The sequence below is a fragment of the Neophocaena asiaeorientalis genome, unplaced genomic scaffold, assembly GCF_003031525.2.
Source record: "Neophocaena asiaeorientalis asiaeorientalis breed wild unplaced genomic scaffold, Neophocaena_asiaeorientalis_V1.1 scaffold253, whole genome shotgun sequence".
Lineage (NCBI taxonomy): Eukaryota > Metazoa > Chordata > Mammalia > Artiodactyla > Phocoenidae > Neophocaena > Neophocaena asiaeorientalis.
In genome coordinates, this window is record NW_020174553.1 from 1,634,592 (window position 1) to 1,651,117 (window position 16,526).

Here is a 16,526-nt window from a genome sequence, read left to right on the forward strand (position 1 = left end):
TAAAATCTACAAATCTGCCAAGCAATTTTTTCTTTGAACTAGACTTCATGAGAGAAACATTTTGAAATATGCTACTATTTGTTTACAAAATTTCTCCTCCTCCCAAAATGTAATTAAACTCTATAAGTGCCTATGTACATGTATCCAAATAGAACAAAAACAAAAATCACCCCCTCCACATAGCAATATATTCAGGTAGAAGACAAGTAGTATATTACTGTCACTAATTCATTTCAAGAAATACCCCAGGCATTACAACATCGATTAGCTTCATTTCTCTCATATTCACAATAGTCTGATGTGACTTCAAATTCAAACCTTCACAAAGGAGAGAACTAAAACCAGAAGAAAAGCCATGTAACACATTTACAAGTTGATTAAGATATTTTAAACAGCTCTAATTTAGCAATGAGATGAAAAAGACATTATTGGTATTGGTATCTCAAAGTGATAATTTCTAGAAAGTACTAGTTTTGAACAAAATCAGCATGACCATTTTCTCATTTCTAAGATTTACAGATTGGGTTTAGTTTTCCCACATTGTCTTTTCTCTGCTTTTTTAGAATACAATAACTAGTGAGGAACTCCATTTATAAATGATTATTTCTACTATGTTACAAGTCAGGCTTTTTTTCTTTTTGTTTTTTAAAATTGTTATTCTTACATGACAGTAAAAGTAACATACTATTAAAAAATCAAACAATACAGAATAATGTAAAAGATAATTTGTGGAAGTCCTCATATCCCCAACGCTTTATAAATGACCATTATTAATAATCTGGTATATATCCTTTTAAACCTTTTTAGGCATATACAATTGTGTGTGTTGTATTTTTTAAAAACTGAAACAAACATGGACAATGAAATAGAAAGAAAATGCAATCTCCAGGCTTCAGCCACATTGGTCTTTTCTCAGTTCCAGGAAGATGTCATACTCACTGCCTAAGGCTAACTCCCAAATCCTAAGGCAATGCGGCAGGCCATATGCAAGATGATGGTTATTATTATTAATTATAATTACCTATTCATTGAACCCTTACATGTGTCAGGCTCTATAATAAGCACTTTACACATATGATATCATTTAATCCTAATAGCAGCCCTATAAGGAAAGTATTAGTTTACATAGTTTCAAAAGCTGAATCCTAAGAATCTGGAGTTTTGAGATTTAAAGGAACTTGTCAAGATGACATAGATAAAAGACAGCAGAGCTAGGATAGGAATCTAAGTCGTACTCAAAAGCCTGAACTCTTAAGTATTACACTGTATTCTACGTATTCTGCTGGAGTTACAAAAATATCTTTGATCCCAAGTGCTCATCTTCTAGAACAGCGGTCCCCAAACTTTTCGGCACCAGGGACCAGTTTCATAGAAGACAATTTTTCCACGGACGGGAGGTGGGTGGGGGGGGTTACCTGCTGTGTGGCCTGGTTCCTAACAGGCCGCGGACCAGTAGCGGTCCGCTGCCCAGGGGTTGGGGACCCCTGTTCTAGAGTGAATAATAATTAACAAATCAATATCATATTTTGCTGTAATTAATTTCAACCTTCCCTGTTAAATTACAGATTCCAAGTGGGCAAGGATTGTCTAATTTTTTGACTGTTATGCCTCCCCTACCTCCAGGGTCAATAATAGGTAATAAATATTCGTGGAATGAATATTTTCTACTCGGTCTTCATTAAGAACTCTTTGTAGTTGCAAGTTAGCAAATCAGATTTTTACTTAAGAAATTAATTCCATAATACAGATGCAAAAAGCTTAACATACACTTACCATTGTTAGGTATAAGCTCCATATCCCAAGGACTCATCTTTTCTGTATCTCCATTGTCCCAGCTTAAAGGAAGGAAAAGCTTTATATTAAAAAATCTAAATATTGCATTGCAATTTTAATAAAATCACCTTGTAAAAATAATTACTTCAGTGTTTAAAAGTAGTATCTTTATCATTTTGTTAATAGGCGGGGAAAACATTCAAAACAAGTTAGGCTGAACAAAAATACAATACTTCCTTACCAAACATTATAACACTGAAACAAACTATCAGGGTACTCAGGCTGAAGAGGTTCCTGGCTTTCAATTGTTCCAAACCACCAGGCATCATCTATGACTGATCTGAAACGGTCACCTGGACAAGAATAAAAGCCACCTCATTACTCTGAAATGAAACACTGCTGTTGTTACTCCTCTTTCCTTTAAGATACTTAAATTGCCTGTATGATTTTAAAAGACCTACGAAAAATGACCTACACACTCCAAAATAAATAAGTAAATATATAAAATCAGCAATACTGAGGGAAAAAGTTATTTAATAAGCACACCTGAAGTGTGACTGACTTTTCAGCACCATTTTTTACATTTCATTACGGTAAGGGGAAATTCACTCTTACCTTAAACATTTTTACCAATCTAGCACATCATTAGGACTATGCACAAATTTTTCATTCAAATAAAAACACAGATAATTTCTTCCCCCAAAATATTTATAGTCTATCTTGAATTCTTACTTTCTGTAGGGAAGTTCCTCTAACCAACAATTAAGAGTCCAGCCTAAAAACAAACCAAACAACAACAATCCAACCTGCTTTCCTTTGACTCAATCACCCTTAAGTTACTAAGTGTACACTTATCTGTACACTCACTTTCCCTTTCCTATAGAAACAAATAAAAAAGAAACAAAAACAACTAATCTTTGTAATAGTTTTGATCCAAGACTGGTTGAATCTGTGGAGGCAGAACCCATGGATACGGAGGGCCAACTATATAGCATAAAATGTATTTAAAAGAAGAAAAGAAATTTAATGACAGAAAGCTGGAGTCAGGCTAAATTAACAGAACACAACTGCATGTTGTTGAGTTATATATATGTGTATATATATACTCTGAGTGGGTATGCACTGGGATCAAATTTAGATTCAAATTCAAGCATTCTAACGGCCAATGTTAAGAGGGAAACATGATCTATTACTAGACTAAGAGTAATTGCTCCTCAGATGCATATTAGTGACACTACCCTTAGTGAGAAGCTAATACATAATTTAATAAACAGCATTACTGACACCTCCGACACCTTACAGTAAACATAATAATGAGTTTCATAAAGCTATTTCTTACAATCCTATTGTACCTAGACTGATGACAGTACGCTAAAGAGGAAGAACTGGATAATGTGTGCCTGACCACAATGAACGATACTGCAGGCTAATGACAATAAAGTTAAGCAAGGAATAGAGTCTACCAGAGCAAGCCTTAAACATACCTGAGGACAAGCTGAAGTAATTATTATTGATGTAATTTTAAATGGCAGTTGGTAGATACATGTAAATATCTTCAGAAATAGAAGACTAACTAGTATTAACTTTAGAAGAAATAGTAATCTATAAATTTAGGGGAGAAAAATGATAAGATCCAAATGATAACATTCTGATGTAGATCCATTTGAAATATCTCTCTGATTTGTCCAATACTTGCCGTATTTCTTTGCTTAGGTTGTCAGTGCATTTCTAGAATGTTCTCCTGGACTCTGACTGCTAATATTTGTTCCGCCAATTTATTGGCGGATGCGTGTCCTCAAAAATAAGAGATGAAATTGATCTTATCAACTAACACATGTAAATAATTTTAAAAATCATAGGTACCAAAGGCTTACATCTAAAACCAAGAAGAACTTTTAACTCTTTCTTCTTGAATTTACTTTCGGTTTTCTAAATAATGAGTATATAGCTATTTCTTCACTCATCAATTTTAGACATTAAGTACTGGTCTCTCTCCATATAATTGTATATAAAGGGTATGTGCATTTAATTTAATTTAATTTAATTCAGTTTTCCTCTGTCATGACTACACTGTATAAATATTGTTTGCTAATGAGCCAAATAGCACACAATTCCTTTCCTATATAATTTTGTATAACTGCTTCATTTTCTTATGGTTGGTTTTCTCTGAATTTATGATTATGTCTTCCCACATTCTCTAATAGCTCAAACTATAAAACACTCTTCAATATATAATTTCCCACAAAGTCAAACATCTTATACAATTTATCCATTTCACTTTTTTTTCCCTGATGATTTCACTCTTAGAGGACAATGTTTTCTGGACTGTTTGTTTTACAGACTTGCTAAACAGCTGCTATCCTGAGACTTCTGTTGACTGTTATTTGGGAATTCCTTTTGTTGCTTTCCTGTTCTGAATTTCCTGTCTCCTGCAGAGATCCCGTGTCTTTTTCTTTTCTCCCTTATTTGATGGAACACATCTTTCAAAGCTTCCAGAGAAACGGTACATGGGATGTAAATTTTTTTCTGTAACTTGCATGTCCCTAATTTTAATGACTTGCATTTCCATAATTTTTCTTTTTACAGCACACATGTAAATTTCTACGTTTACCAAGACCAAACAAGAGACAACAAATCACCACACAAAGGCCTTCCAATGGCACTGGAAGAGGGATGTAATGCCACGTCAACTGATGTGCTTTTTCAAACCAAATAAGCCATAGGGGCACCAGAGTCTACTCCAAGATGACACAGTGGTCCTGTCTGAAATTTTTAAAAGGAATACTCTAGAAAATAGCACATCCATCTGTACATAAATTAATGCACCTTAAATGCCTGGAGACTTCTAAGGATTTTAGAAGTTTTTTTTGAGTCTTGATTACAATATTAGCTTTAATTTTAACAGAGTTAACCAATAAAAGAAAAATGTCAGTTCAGTTTTAGTCCCAGTCCAAATTATTAAACATTTTGAACTGGAAGACTACTTTTGCTTCAAGTTTGAATTCTGTCATTAATTCCTTTGTATAAGAATTTAATTCAGCACATAAAACAGCAGAAGGAATAGCTATAAACAATCTTATACATAGTTAAGAAATATAAGAGAGAAAATGTCTGGAATTTCAGCATCACCTAAATTAGAAGTATTTTCATTCTTAAAAATAAATAAATAAATTCCTGACACAATACCTTACTTTCTTATTAACATCCCTGCAAATGGCAAGATTTCTGATTATCTTTACCTAAATTATGAAAAATAGTAAGTCACTTATTAGATAAAACAAACATTACAGCTTCTAAATAAATTACCCACCTATATTCCACCGCCTATATTTTGCATCGTCAAATTGTTGTCTCAAGACTAGGAAATCTATAACATCAGGCATATCATGGTACCTAAGTACAAACAGAAACAAACTGATTAGGTCATATACTTACAAATATCTAAAAGGCATTCAAATTTATCTGGATCTTGAAAAATAATCTACAATACTAAGAAACTATTGCCTCTTTCAACAGTCCTTACTTCATGGTAAATGATCCACCGGTCAGTTTACCAGTATCAGGATCCAGAAAAGCAAGTTTAAGGCAGCAAAGGGTAGGCAATCCCACTTCATACTTTATGCCAACTATTTTCATCAGTTCTTGTTCCTGAGGAAGATACAGAAAATAAGAAACCATCTTCACAAAATAAACTGCTAAACATAATAAAAAAAGTTATCCATTTTAATATTGATCTAGGTGATTACTCTGTATGTATATGTAAAAATCCACTGAGCTGTGTACTTATCGGTGTACTTTATAGTATGCAAGTTATATGTCAATTTAAAAAAGAGAAAACAAAAGAAAGATAAAAAAGAAAAAGGAAAACTTTATCGAAATAAGAGTCTTCTAACACAGTTCCAAGGACATGGAAATAATTTTAAACTACTGCTGATAAACCTAGAAATACTTCCAAATTTACAAAGATGAAGTTTGCCTTAGATGTTAATGCTGTCCAGTTCTCACCATAATTACATTTTATTCCCAATTTATAAACTACTGGAATATATAAATTCAATCTTATGTTTCTTTAGAAATTAAACACCTTCTACTCCCCAGATTGTTCCAATTAGAAAAGGCATCTTCATGATACAGTTTCTTATAGTGAAAATAGTAACACTCAATACAATTTCCTCTATAATCGCATCTTTTTGGACTATTAAATTATAAACACCATACCCGTAATTCCATTTTATGCCATGGCTGTTTTTTGGGATTGATACTATAAATTTTATTTTTCCGGGCCATTTCAACATACGCTTCATGTCCTTGTCGGAAATAATAAACCTAAAAAGTAAATAAAATCACAATTTTAAAACTTGAATGTGTTTCCTTTGACGCAAGATGCACGGTATCAGCTGAAACTGCAGAGAGAATTTAATGTCCCTTAAACTAAAAAAAATTCTAATATTTTGATTTTTTTTTCCCCTTCTTTTCCTCAAGCTGTCCTACTGTCACTTAATCATAACCACAGTGTTCTAAATAACATTAAGAGGTTAGGATAAGCAGTTATTTTTTGGCTTTTTGGTTTCACCATTTTATTTTTGGATTCAAAATAAGTTAATTTATGTCGCATAATAAAGTAAGTTGTAACTAGGGGTCATGTTTAGTTGATTATTCACCTACTTTTATAGCAAGCAGTTTGCACAAATGCAGGAAACTTTAAAATGAAAAATATATTTTCATATATATTTTCACATATATTTTGTCATTATAAAGAGAGCAAGGCATATATTTATCCTCATTTATGGAGGTCAAATTTAAGTGACTCCTGACTACCACGCTGGAGAACCGGTACGTGAATACAGCAGTCTGACCCCAAGTGTTCTTCCCACGACACTTCCCACAATAAATAGTTGAGCTTGTTAAAAAATGCTGCTGGAATTTCAAAAAATGCTATTAAGTTCTTAGCAATATTTTGGGATACCCATTAGCTTACACACATTCATTCTAGTCATTAATATCATTATTGCTCCAGCTGCCTGGAACTTTAGAGTTACTTATTGCTCTTGCATTAAAAAGGTTTTGTTTTCCTTTTTTTTTTTTTAAACTGTCAACTGCCACCTGTCACTTTCTACTGTTAGTGTGCTCTGCTAAAGAAGCCTCTATTTTAACTCCTAACTTATTACTATGAACCTACTGAACACCAGATAACCCTGCCTCTTAACATTTACGCATAAAACAAGGAGACATGAACTCCTGAGTGGAAAAGTTTGGTCTAATCTTACATTTTCATTTCAAATTCACAACAACATAGTCCAAAATGATGGCCAGCCACCATATTTTCTTAAAAATGAAATGATATTTCGAATATAATAGATTTTTTTAAGATCTAAGGAGCATATTATGAACATTATAGTTATTTAAATAAAATACTTCTTTGAAATAAAAGTAAAAATAAAAGGCTGAATTTTGTTTTTCCTTTACCATATAAATATGTTTTAGGAAAAAGAAAACTGGCCATAAAATCCTCATTTAAAAAATACATATTAGCTTTTAAAATGTCAATGAAACCTCTATTCTCTTACAATATTTAATTTGCTATTGCAATTTTTACAGTAGCCTCAAAAAAGATTATCAGTAAAGCTTTCCTCCTAATTTTCCTTTTTCCATATACAGCTACAAATATGTAAAATGAGATACTTTCTAAAACTGCTGCAATTTTCTGGAGTTCTGTTTCAAGAGCTATAAAAAGTATTTAAAGTTAGTTGAATGAAACAAAGGGTATTTTTTAAAAGCTAAAAAATACCTCATCACCCATTTGTGGCACAAATGGACATCTTCGGGGGAGAGTATCTGTAATCCATGTTGAAGGTAACCATTCTTCTAATGTCAAACCGTTTTCCGTTAGTTCTCCCACAGCCAATCTCTAAGTGTAAAACAATATAAAGTAATATTATCATGAAAGCATTAATCAATCTGCCCTTTAAAATAACTACAATGGTAGTTTAAAAAATAAAAGGGGAAGGGATCTTTGTACAAAAATGTTTATTAAGTATTAAAAAGCTTACTCTGGGAAGATGGCAGCAGTGGCAGTATAGTTATATTCGATTTCTCCAAATCACTCCATAAAAAAAGAACTAGATAAACCAAAGCTCTACAGACAATATTCAAAACAAAACTAGGTGACAAGATATTCCCATAAACACCAAAGTATAAGCTCTGTCTCCTTTCTTTCCTCTCAAAATTCTATCAGTTTCATAAACACTCTATGTAACAGACCGAAGCATATTCGATATTTTATTTTAAAAAATCCTAGTCATAAGCGTGTTAGTAAGAACTAACTAAGATATTCTCATATGGGCTGAGCAGTGCCAAGATACAGAAGGCTAACTGTTTCCATGGGCTGGGCATTATACTTCCACATAGCCCAAGAACATTCCTTTACTCCTTTTAAAGTAGCCATTTCACACACAAGCTTCTAAAAAAATTTTTTTTTCAGATTTTTTTTTTTTTTCAAACAGAATGCTGTCAAGCCAGGTCTCTTACTTTTGTGAATAGGCCTTTGAGAGAAATTTAAAATTTTCCGGTCACCTACAGGTGGCCATCATAGCCTGGATATTGTTACCTTAGACTTCGGAAAAATGGACTTTGAGCTGAAACCTAAAATATGTAAGTAGAGACAGAAACTTCAATGTAGCTGATTAAAAATGTTTTGGTTCAGTGTTTGTAAACTAAGATTTCTAAATTTTATTCTCTTGTGTTTGTTAAAAAAAAAAAAGGTGGTTATAAGGTAGTTATCACTGTGAGTTAATGAAAGTTCATGAAAAGGAAAAAGGTCATAATGGGTGTCGAGAACACCATCTGCAGCAGGTATGCTACAGTTGCTACTTAATACTCATTTTCCTATTAATTCTCTCCTTCCTATTAACCACCTTTGTATTTCTCAGTTAAGCACATCAGGAGAACTCTCTCTGGAGAGTAAGGGAGGAGTAAAGGACTTTGGCATTTACTATACGTGAGATGGATCCATTGGAGAATTTTAGGCAGAAGAGGGATAGGATCTGACATATTTTAAAAGGATCACTCTGGATGCATCACAGCAGGCATCTGCAAATTATGGCCCATGGCCAAGTCCAGCCCACTATCTTCTTTTATAAATCAAATTTTATTAGAACAAAGCCATACCCATTCGTTTATGTATTGTCTAGGGCTGCTTTTAGGCTACAATGGTGGAGTAGCTGGCCCTCTACAGAAAAAGTTTGTTGATCCCTGCTTTAGAAAACAGAGGCTAGGGGGATGAGGGTAGAAGCAGGAAGAGAGATGGAAGGCTACTGCAGTAATACAAGTGAGAGTTCACGTAGCTGACACTAGCATGATAGCAAAAGTGGTGAAAACAGTCAAGTACTGAATGTATTTAGAAGACAGAGCCATGATGATAATTCCCTGATGGACTGAATGTGGAATGAGAGAAAAAGGAGAATTACAGGGTTTTGGTGTAAACAACTGGAGTTGTCACTGCTGAGATGAGGAAGGCTGAAGTGCAGCACGTTAGAGGGGAAAGCTTAGAAAATAAATTTTGCTATGTGTTAGATTTGAGATGTGAAGCCACATGACATGTGAACAGTTATTTTATCTACACGTAGTTACTGAGTAGCCACTACTGTTATGCACTGAGCACATCACAGAGTGAGATCCACAGATCATATCAGTCTTACATATGATGAGGTGTTCAGTTAAAGTGTTTGAAAAAGGTTTCCTTTGACTTAGTAAAAAGGAAAAAAGGTAGGAAAAGTCTAAAAATTACTTATTCCAGCCTCAATATGAACTATTAATACACTAAGGCAAGCATTTCTTCCCAGAATGTCGATTAGGATAGCTAACAACTCTTACCTGAAGCCAGGTAAGTTGGATATTAAATAGAAGTAATCATATTTGTAACTGTAAGACTGTGGCATAGACAAGAATCATTATGATAAACATTATGACAATTCCTCAACAATTCTTGGGGAACCTAGAAGTTTTGGTTAAAGTAGATTTCTGTCAGTTAGTACTTACAACCACTTAGGGGATAAAATGCTTTGACATGTCTCTAAATTTCCAGCCTCATGAATTAGGATTTCTTTAATTTTGGAGATACAGGTAACTGATTTATTTCCTTTCTATCCATGGATATTCTTCTAGGCCCACCTAAAATCTTATTTCTTCTGGAAAGCTTATGTGAAACTCTAAGATAGGATGGCCCCATTTGGTTTCTGAGTTATTATCTATAAAATTACTTTGCCAATCAAACATATTTTATCATGTGATATTTATTCCATTTTTTGCGGGGGGCGGGATTCAAACAACTTGTTAGTCACACGTTGTTTCTGGAGCAAGTACTATGTCTTACACTTCTTTTTATCCACTGTATTGCTTTATAAACTGCAGGCACTAGATAAAAATTCATCGCTCTGATTTCCAGAGCTCCTAACAGCATAAGGGATATATGTCAGATAATATCTGAGATAACTTTACTGTATCTCTAGAGAATTCTATTTTTTAATAAGCATTTTCTATATTTGCCTAACTGGGTTGTTTTTTCTTTTTTTTTGCTTAATTCAAACAATCATATGGAAAATATTTTCATTTTTTTCATAGACGCAATAAATATCAACTAATTAATGATGTCTCGGTTACTTTTCAGCCCTACAACTCTATGCGTAAGAAGGGAAATATTGTGTTTACTTGAGATAAGACGACTAAGGAATAAGAACAATTCTATCTACTGTTAGATTCACTGATAGGCTGACAACAAACCATGTGAACAAAAACCAAATTACAGGGAGTAGCCTGTAACATCCTAACCTTATGCTTTTTAAAATCTGTCCCACATAAATTTAGTGGCAGACAGACCCTGGGGTAATACTTTAAGCAAAACAGTGAAATGAAAATATGCCAAACAGTAACAGTGGATCCAAATGTAGCATGTAGCATGTGTGAAGGAGCCTGAGGTATTTGTTTATGGATAATCATCAAATAAAAGGGGACCAGGTGAAGTAAACTGCACTCCTGGGATAAAAGAATTATGTGAGGTAACACTGCAAACCTCAAAAGTTCATCAAAACTGTCTTGAGATGAAAAAAAAGTTTACCTCATTAGCCAGATACATGACTAAATCGGTTTTACCTGTCTACTATGTAAAGTAGTAGGTCAGCCTACATTTATCATCACTGACAAGGAAGAAGAGAAATATTGTGGCTAATGTGTGGTACTCTCTTTGGTAAATATCCCCTAGACAAATGCAAAGGAGGTGACAAAAAGGATAGTAGGCTGAGGAATGCAGATTAAAGTAATCCATAATTATAAAGCTGAAACAAACAAGTGCTCAATGGATGCAGATAAAATAAACACTTAAGACAGAAGTAGTCCTAAAATTTTTCAAAGCTCTCTAAAGATAAAGACCCTACCGTCTCCCTAGTATAGTATTTAATTCTACAGATAACAACTTCTATTTGATTCTAAAAATGGCAGAGGTTTTAAAGAAATCTTCCATTTGTTTAACCAAATGTGCCTCGAATTTATAATCTTCTGGGGAATACAAAACGTGTCCCTTGTATTTCATTTACTTTGGAGCAAAATTTAAATAGTTCTTGTTTTTAAAGAATTCCGACTCCGTAACAGCTAACAGATATTATTCGCATAACATTCATCTCTTGCTTTTTCTGATCTGTCTCAAAGTATCCACAGACTAAAGATGTAGTAATCAAACCAGTACTACTGACCTAAGGACTAGTGATGGCTCACATGCTCTGTGAATTAATGAAGGCTTGTTACCACAGTAGTATTTTCAGCAGTAACAGTTAGTAAGGATGGTTGAAAAGTAAAGGCAATTAAAAGACTAATAAACTGTGTGTTTTGTAGCACTATTTTTTTTACATAAATAAACAAATCCCACTGGAGTCTCAAGAAAAATATCTGCTCATGTTATACGATTAAGTGCTCAATATTTACAATATGGTAATTCTACAAGTACATACTCTTACATGCTAAACATTTAAAAACTTGAGGCAACTAAAGAGATCTTAATATATTTTATTTTACTACTGCGTACTTCTGAGTTTTTTCTATTACTTGCTCTTACACCTGAAAAGTGTTTATGTTCATCAGCTGCACTTTTAAAATGCGTGCTTTGTTTTTATAGAAAACACACACACACACACACACACACACACACACATATATATATATATATATATATAAATCAACCTTTTGTTTTCTTTCTTTGGGCTTCTTTTTCTTTGGTGATACTGGTCCATCTTTTTCTTCATTTACTTTCTTTCTTTCCTTTTTAATCTGTTTTTGCTTCTGTTTTTCAGATTCTTCTTCTTCATCTGAACTGCTTTCTGCTTTCTTGGTTTTATGCTTAGGAATTTTCTTTGGTGGCTGCAGATTAATTCCTGCATCTGCTGTCCAGTCAGAATAATCACTGGAGTAGTCACTAGAAGGAAAGAAGAGATTTAAAAAATACACAGACAAGATACACTTTTAAGACTTTGTTGTATGAAAACGTAAAGAAAGATCATCATAAAAAGTAATGACAGAACAGTACATACTAAATGAACTAAAAATATTTCCTAACTTTCAACTCATCTTCTAAATAGTTTCTTAGAAGTCTGTAGGCTTAATTTACTTAAGTATCTCCAAAAATTTTTAAGATAAATACGGTCGTAGTGCTAGTTAAACAATGAACTTAAGTACCTTCTATGATTTTAGCAAACATACAGATTTCTGAGTGCTGCACGTGTTCAAAATATTGTGGAGTATACAAAAATGAGGAGCACAGCATCACTTTCCTCAATTCTAGCAACAACAGAAAGATAGCCCTAGATAGCACAGGAGGTACTGTCACTGAGGAAGAAGCATAGGGATTCCTTTTTGAGGGGAGGTGGGCCCCCTGACACGGGAACGCCCATGGTAGAGCCCTGATGCCTTCATGGTAGCTAGATACCGAACTGCAGGACCAGAAGTCCTCCTACCCAGCGGGAAGACTGAGCCTGCCAACTTTGCACGGCATCTCCAGTGTACACCCTAAGTGTATCTTATGCCTCAAAGCAAAGTAAGATTCAGAAGAATACAGGCCTAATATTTTATGTATCACTACCAATCGTGTTTGCCATTGGCTGTATCTCACTGGAAACTCAAGCTTTCTTTTCAGTTCACCTTCAACAGACCTAAGTTTTACTAAACTGATGTTGCAAAATAAAGAATCCAATTATGTTATCTTCTGTTTTAATTTTAGTACATGAGAATATTTCATTACTTGATTTTATAGTTTTATAAATATAATTACCTTAATGGAATCTAAATTATACTGTGTTAAAATCAATAATCAGGTTGCCTAGATTTACTGATGTATATCCTCACTCCTCTAAACATATTGCTGATAACACTGAAGGCATATTTTTCTGGAGTTTTATTCTACTACCTTGTCCCTCTGGTCCGAGTGTCCTTTATGGGTAATTTACCCATTATATCCCTAAGAATAATCATCACAGATAAGAATCAAATAATTAGGGTGTTTTCTAGTATGATTTCATGACTTCATTTTAAAACGTAAAATGATTTTGAAGAACTTAAATAAAAAATATTTCTGACACTACTCTGGATATGTGGAAACACATCTGCAGAGCAAATAGCCACCTAGGCTATCCTCAACTTAGGAGCATTTATTTACTCTAACCCCAGCCATGGTCACTGTAAATGGCACTCGCCAAATACTCACTGTTGTTACTCTCTGGAGCACTCAGCTCTTACAGAAAATCTGCTGCCACCAGCACGGACTACAAACCCCAGAGGTCTATGTACTTTACAACAATTTCCCCAACTCCAATGCTGCTTTTTCAAAACAAGAACCTCTATGTTGTTTCATGGTTTGAGATACAGGCATACCTTGTTTTTACTGTGCTTCATAGACATTGTGTTTTTTACAAATTGAAGGTTTGTGGCAACTCTGCGGCAACAAGTCTATCGGTGCCACTTTCCCAATAGTATTATTTTCAGATTAATGCTGTTTTTAAATGTTTAATTATTTTTTTTAGAAGTAATGCCACTGCACACCTAACAGACTACAGTATAGCGTAAACATAACTTGTATATGCACTGGGAAAACAAAAATTCACATGACTTGCTTTACTGCAATATTCTCTTCATTGTGGTGGTCTGGAGTCAAACCTGAGATATCACCAATGTATGCCTATACTCTATTTCCACTGCTGAGCCACTACTGTCTTCTTTCAAATACAGAAAACCACCAGACATAACAATGAACACTTGCATATCATTACTGGGAGCAACTACTGTGGAAATAGGGAAGTCCATGACAAAAAGAGGTAAAGAATTCTTAAATACAGGCTCTTGGTTTCTTTGGCAATGTTAAGAGCTAGTTCTGCCAGGGAATAACTATCAGGGGCTAAACATAATTACCATTCCCAAAGGCTCTACTTCTTGCTACTGAGACCTCGCCAAGGTCAGCCAAGGCCATTAAGCCCTGTAACAATGTGAATCGCAAGTAGAAAGAGCTGAAGGAATCCTCGCTTACGTGATCAAAAGGGGTGGGAACAACAGGAATAAGGGAAAGTTTATTCTCATTGCTGGAAGAAAATATTATTAGCACTCAACAAATTCCATTAAAAACAAGTTAACTCTACAAAATCTCATTACTTTCATAATTTAATGCATAAATATTTCTCAAAGCCAGTAATGAAGCTAGCTTGTGGTTCAGTATTACAAATATAACAGCATTCAGAAGATAAAATATCAACTAAGAAAAAGTTAAAAGCATCATTCTGTAGATCCAGTTACAATATCCAAAAATTTTTTTCTACTAGCGAAAACATGTCAAAGGAAATCTAAATTTTGGACAACTACAAAAAAACTCTGAAGAAAGATCAACTTTAAAACCAAAGGGACTCTGAAATATGTTTCTGATAGAAAAGAATTTAACATTAAGAATCAAGGCAGCTTTCTAAAGAATTTACATTACATTTGGAAGAATAAAAATTCATTAAATTACCTAGAACTGCCATCACTATGCCATGCTCTCTCTTCCTCTTCGGACGTTCCACCACTGACAGCAACAACTTCACCTTCCTAAGAGATAGTTAATACATATTTTATTGTATAGCTTTACAGAATAACATTCTATGATTACAGAAAATATCAGTGATATCTAATAGTATGAATATTAGGATATTTATATTAAAACCTGATTTAAGTTAGTTGTAAAACACAGGCCTCATATTTCTATACAAAAATTCTTGAATGTATCCAAATATTAAGTGTATCCAAAGATAAAATACTTACTAATACTGGATTCAGAGCAATCTCTTGGGTGGATTAACATTTTTTAAAAAAGCCTCATAACACATCTTCTAGACTGGGTGATACCAAATTAATATTTGATATCAACTTTACTTCCTGGGCTTTTTTTAAAATTTAAGTTTTCTTTTTCTATAGATGCATTGAGAAACTTAAATTCAGGAACTTTTATGTTTTTATTATTATTATTAAAATAGCTTTATCATATAAAAAAAGGATATTCCAACTCAGGTATTATTTTATACAAATGGAGAGGATTAAAAACTACCCAAACACTCTGATTTCTCTTTAGTAAATATTCACTGGTTAACACAGGATACTACCTGTGAAGCCATATTCTTTATAAAAATTGGGTTTTTTTGGTGGGGGGGGCACAAAATCTTGCTCCAATAAAAATACCAGCTCACATTCATTAAGCTTTTAGTATATGTCAGAAACTGTTCTAAGCACTTGGTATATATCATCCCATTTGATCTAGACAAACAGTGCTGGTGATAAGAATCAGTCATTTAAATAAAAGAAACTAAAGCTTAAACAGGCTAAGAAATTTACTCAAGGCAGAACAATTAATAAGCAGCAAAGCCTATTTTGAACTCATGTCATTTTACTTCAAAGCTTAGACCCCACTCTACACAAGAACAGTTCAGTGTTACTAACTGCTGGGCACATCCAGATCATTTTTCACAAGGATAATGAAATGTATTTTTTTACTAATTAAATGTTATATCTTGGGGAGAAAATTTTTCCTGTTTTGATGGCTTAAAAATGAAGAATGTATTACATAACTATTCCACAGGGCTTTGAAAACTAGGCAAATATGAAAAGATCAAAATCCAGAGCAAATTTAACCTTTGCTCAATATAACTGAAAAAAAAAATCTAAACAAGTGATCTGATTATTCCCACTCTTAGTATATTACTTCTTTAAAGGGGGAGAACAGAAACATAATTCTACATTCTAAATACAAAATAAAAAGGTACTATATGGAAGTACAAATTATTTGAACCAAAAACCCAGGATTCTTTCTTTCTTTCTTTTTTTTTTTTTTTTTTTTTCGTTAAAAAGCAGGCGGACTCTCAACCACTGCGCCACCAGGGAAGCCCGGATTCTTTCATTTTTAACTAATATATTGTGCCAAAGGTGATATTCTTTTCTTATTATTCTCCTCTACAAATTTAAGGCATAAACAAATTAGTTTTGAAGACAAATCAAAGAATTAGTAGAATTTTCTTACGTAACAGACGTACCTGGAAATACATTTTGAACTGAATTAATATTTTTAAAATTTTATAGAAACTTAATATTTAAAAGAGTAATATTATAGGGGCTTCCCTGGTGGCGCAGTGGTTGAGAGTCCGCCTGCCGATGCAGGGGACACGGGTTCGTGCCCCGGTCCGGGAAGATCCCACATGCCG

At 33.7% G+C, this 16,526-nt stretch overlaps 1 protein-coding gene across 1 annotated transcript in view; it reads right to left on the bottom strand.

The window, feature by feature from the left end:
* PHIP (PHIP subunit of CUL4-Ring ligase complex) overlaps positions 1-16,526 on the bottom strand; it is a 112,174-nt gene that overhangs the window by 25,259 nt on the left and 70,389 nt on the right. The window contains exons 18-25 of the mRNA XM_024757414.1: positions 14,807-14,883; positions 12,001-12,232; positions 7,562-7,681; positions 5,992-6,099; positions 5,297-5,421; positions 5,084-5,166; positions 2,015-2,126; positions 1,774-1,835 (exon numbers count right to left, since the gene is read on the bottom strand). Coding sequence (XP_024613182.1) covers positions 1,774-1,835; positions 2,015-2,126; positions 5,084-5,166; positions 5,297-5,421; positions 5,992-6,099; positions 7,562-7,681; positions 12,001-12,232; positions 14,807-14,883 — 919 coding nt within the window. The remainder of the gene's footprint in view (positions 1-1,773; positions 1,836-2,014; positions 2,127-5,083; positions 5,167-5,296; positions 5,422-5,991; positions 6,100-7,561; positions 7,682-12,000; positions 12,233-14,806; positions 14,884-16,526) is intronic.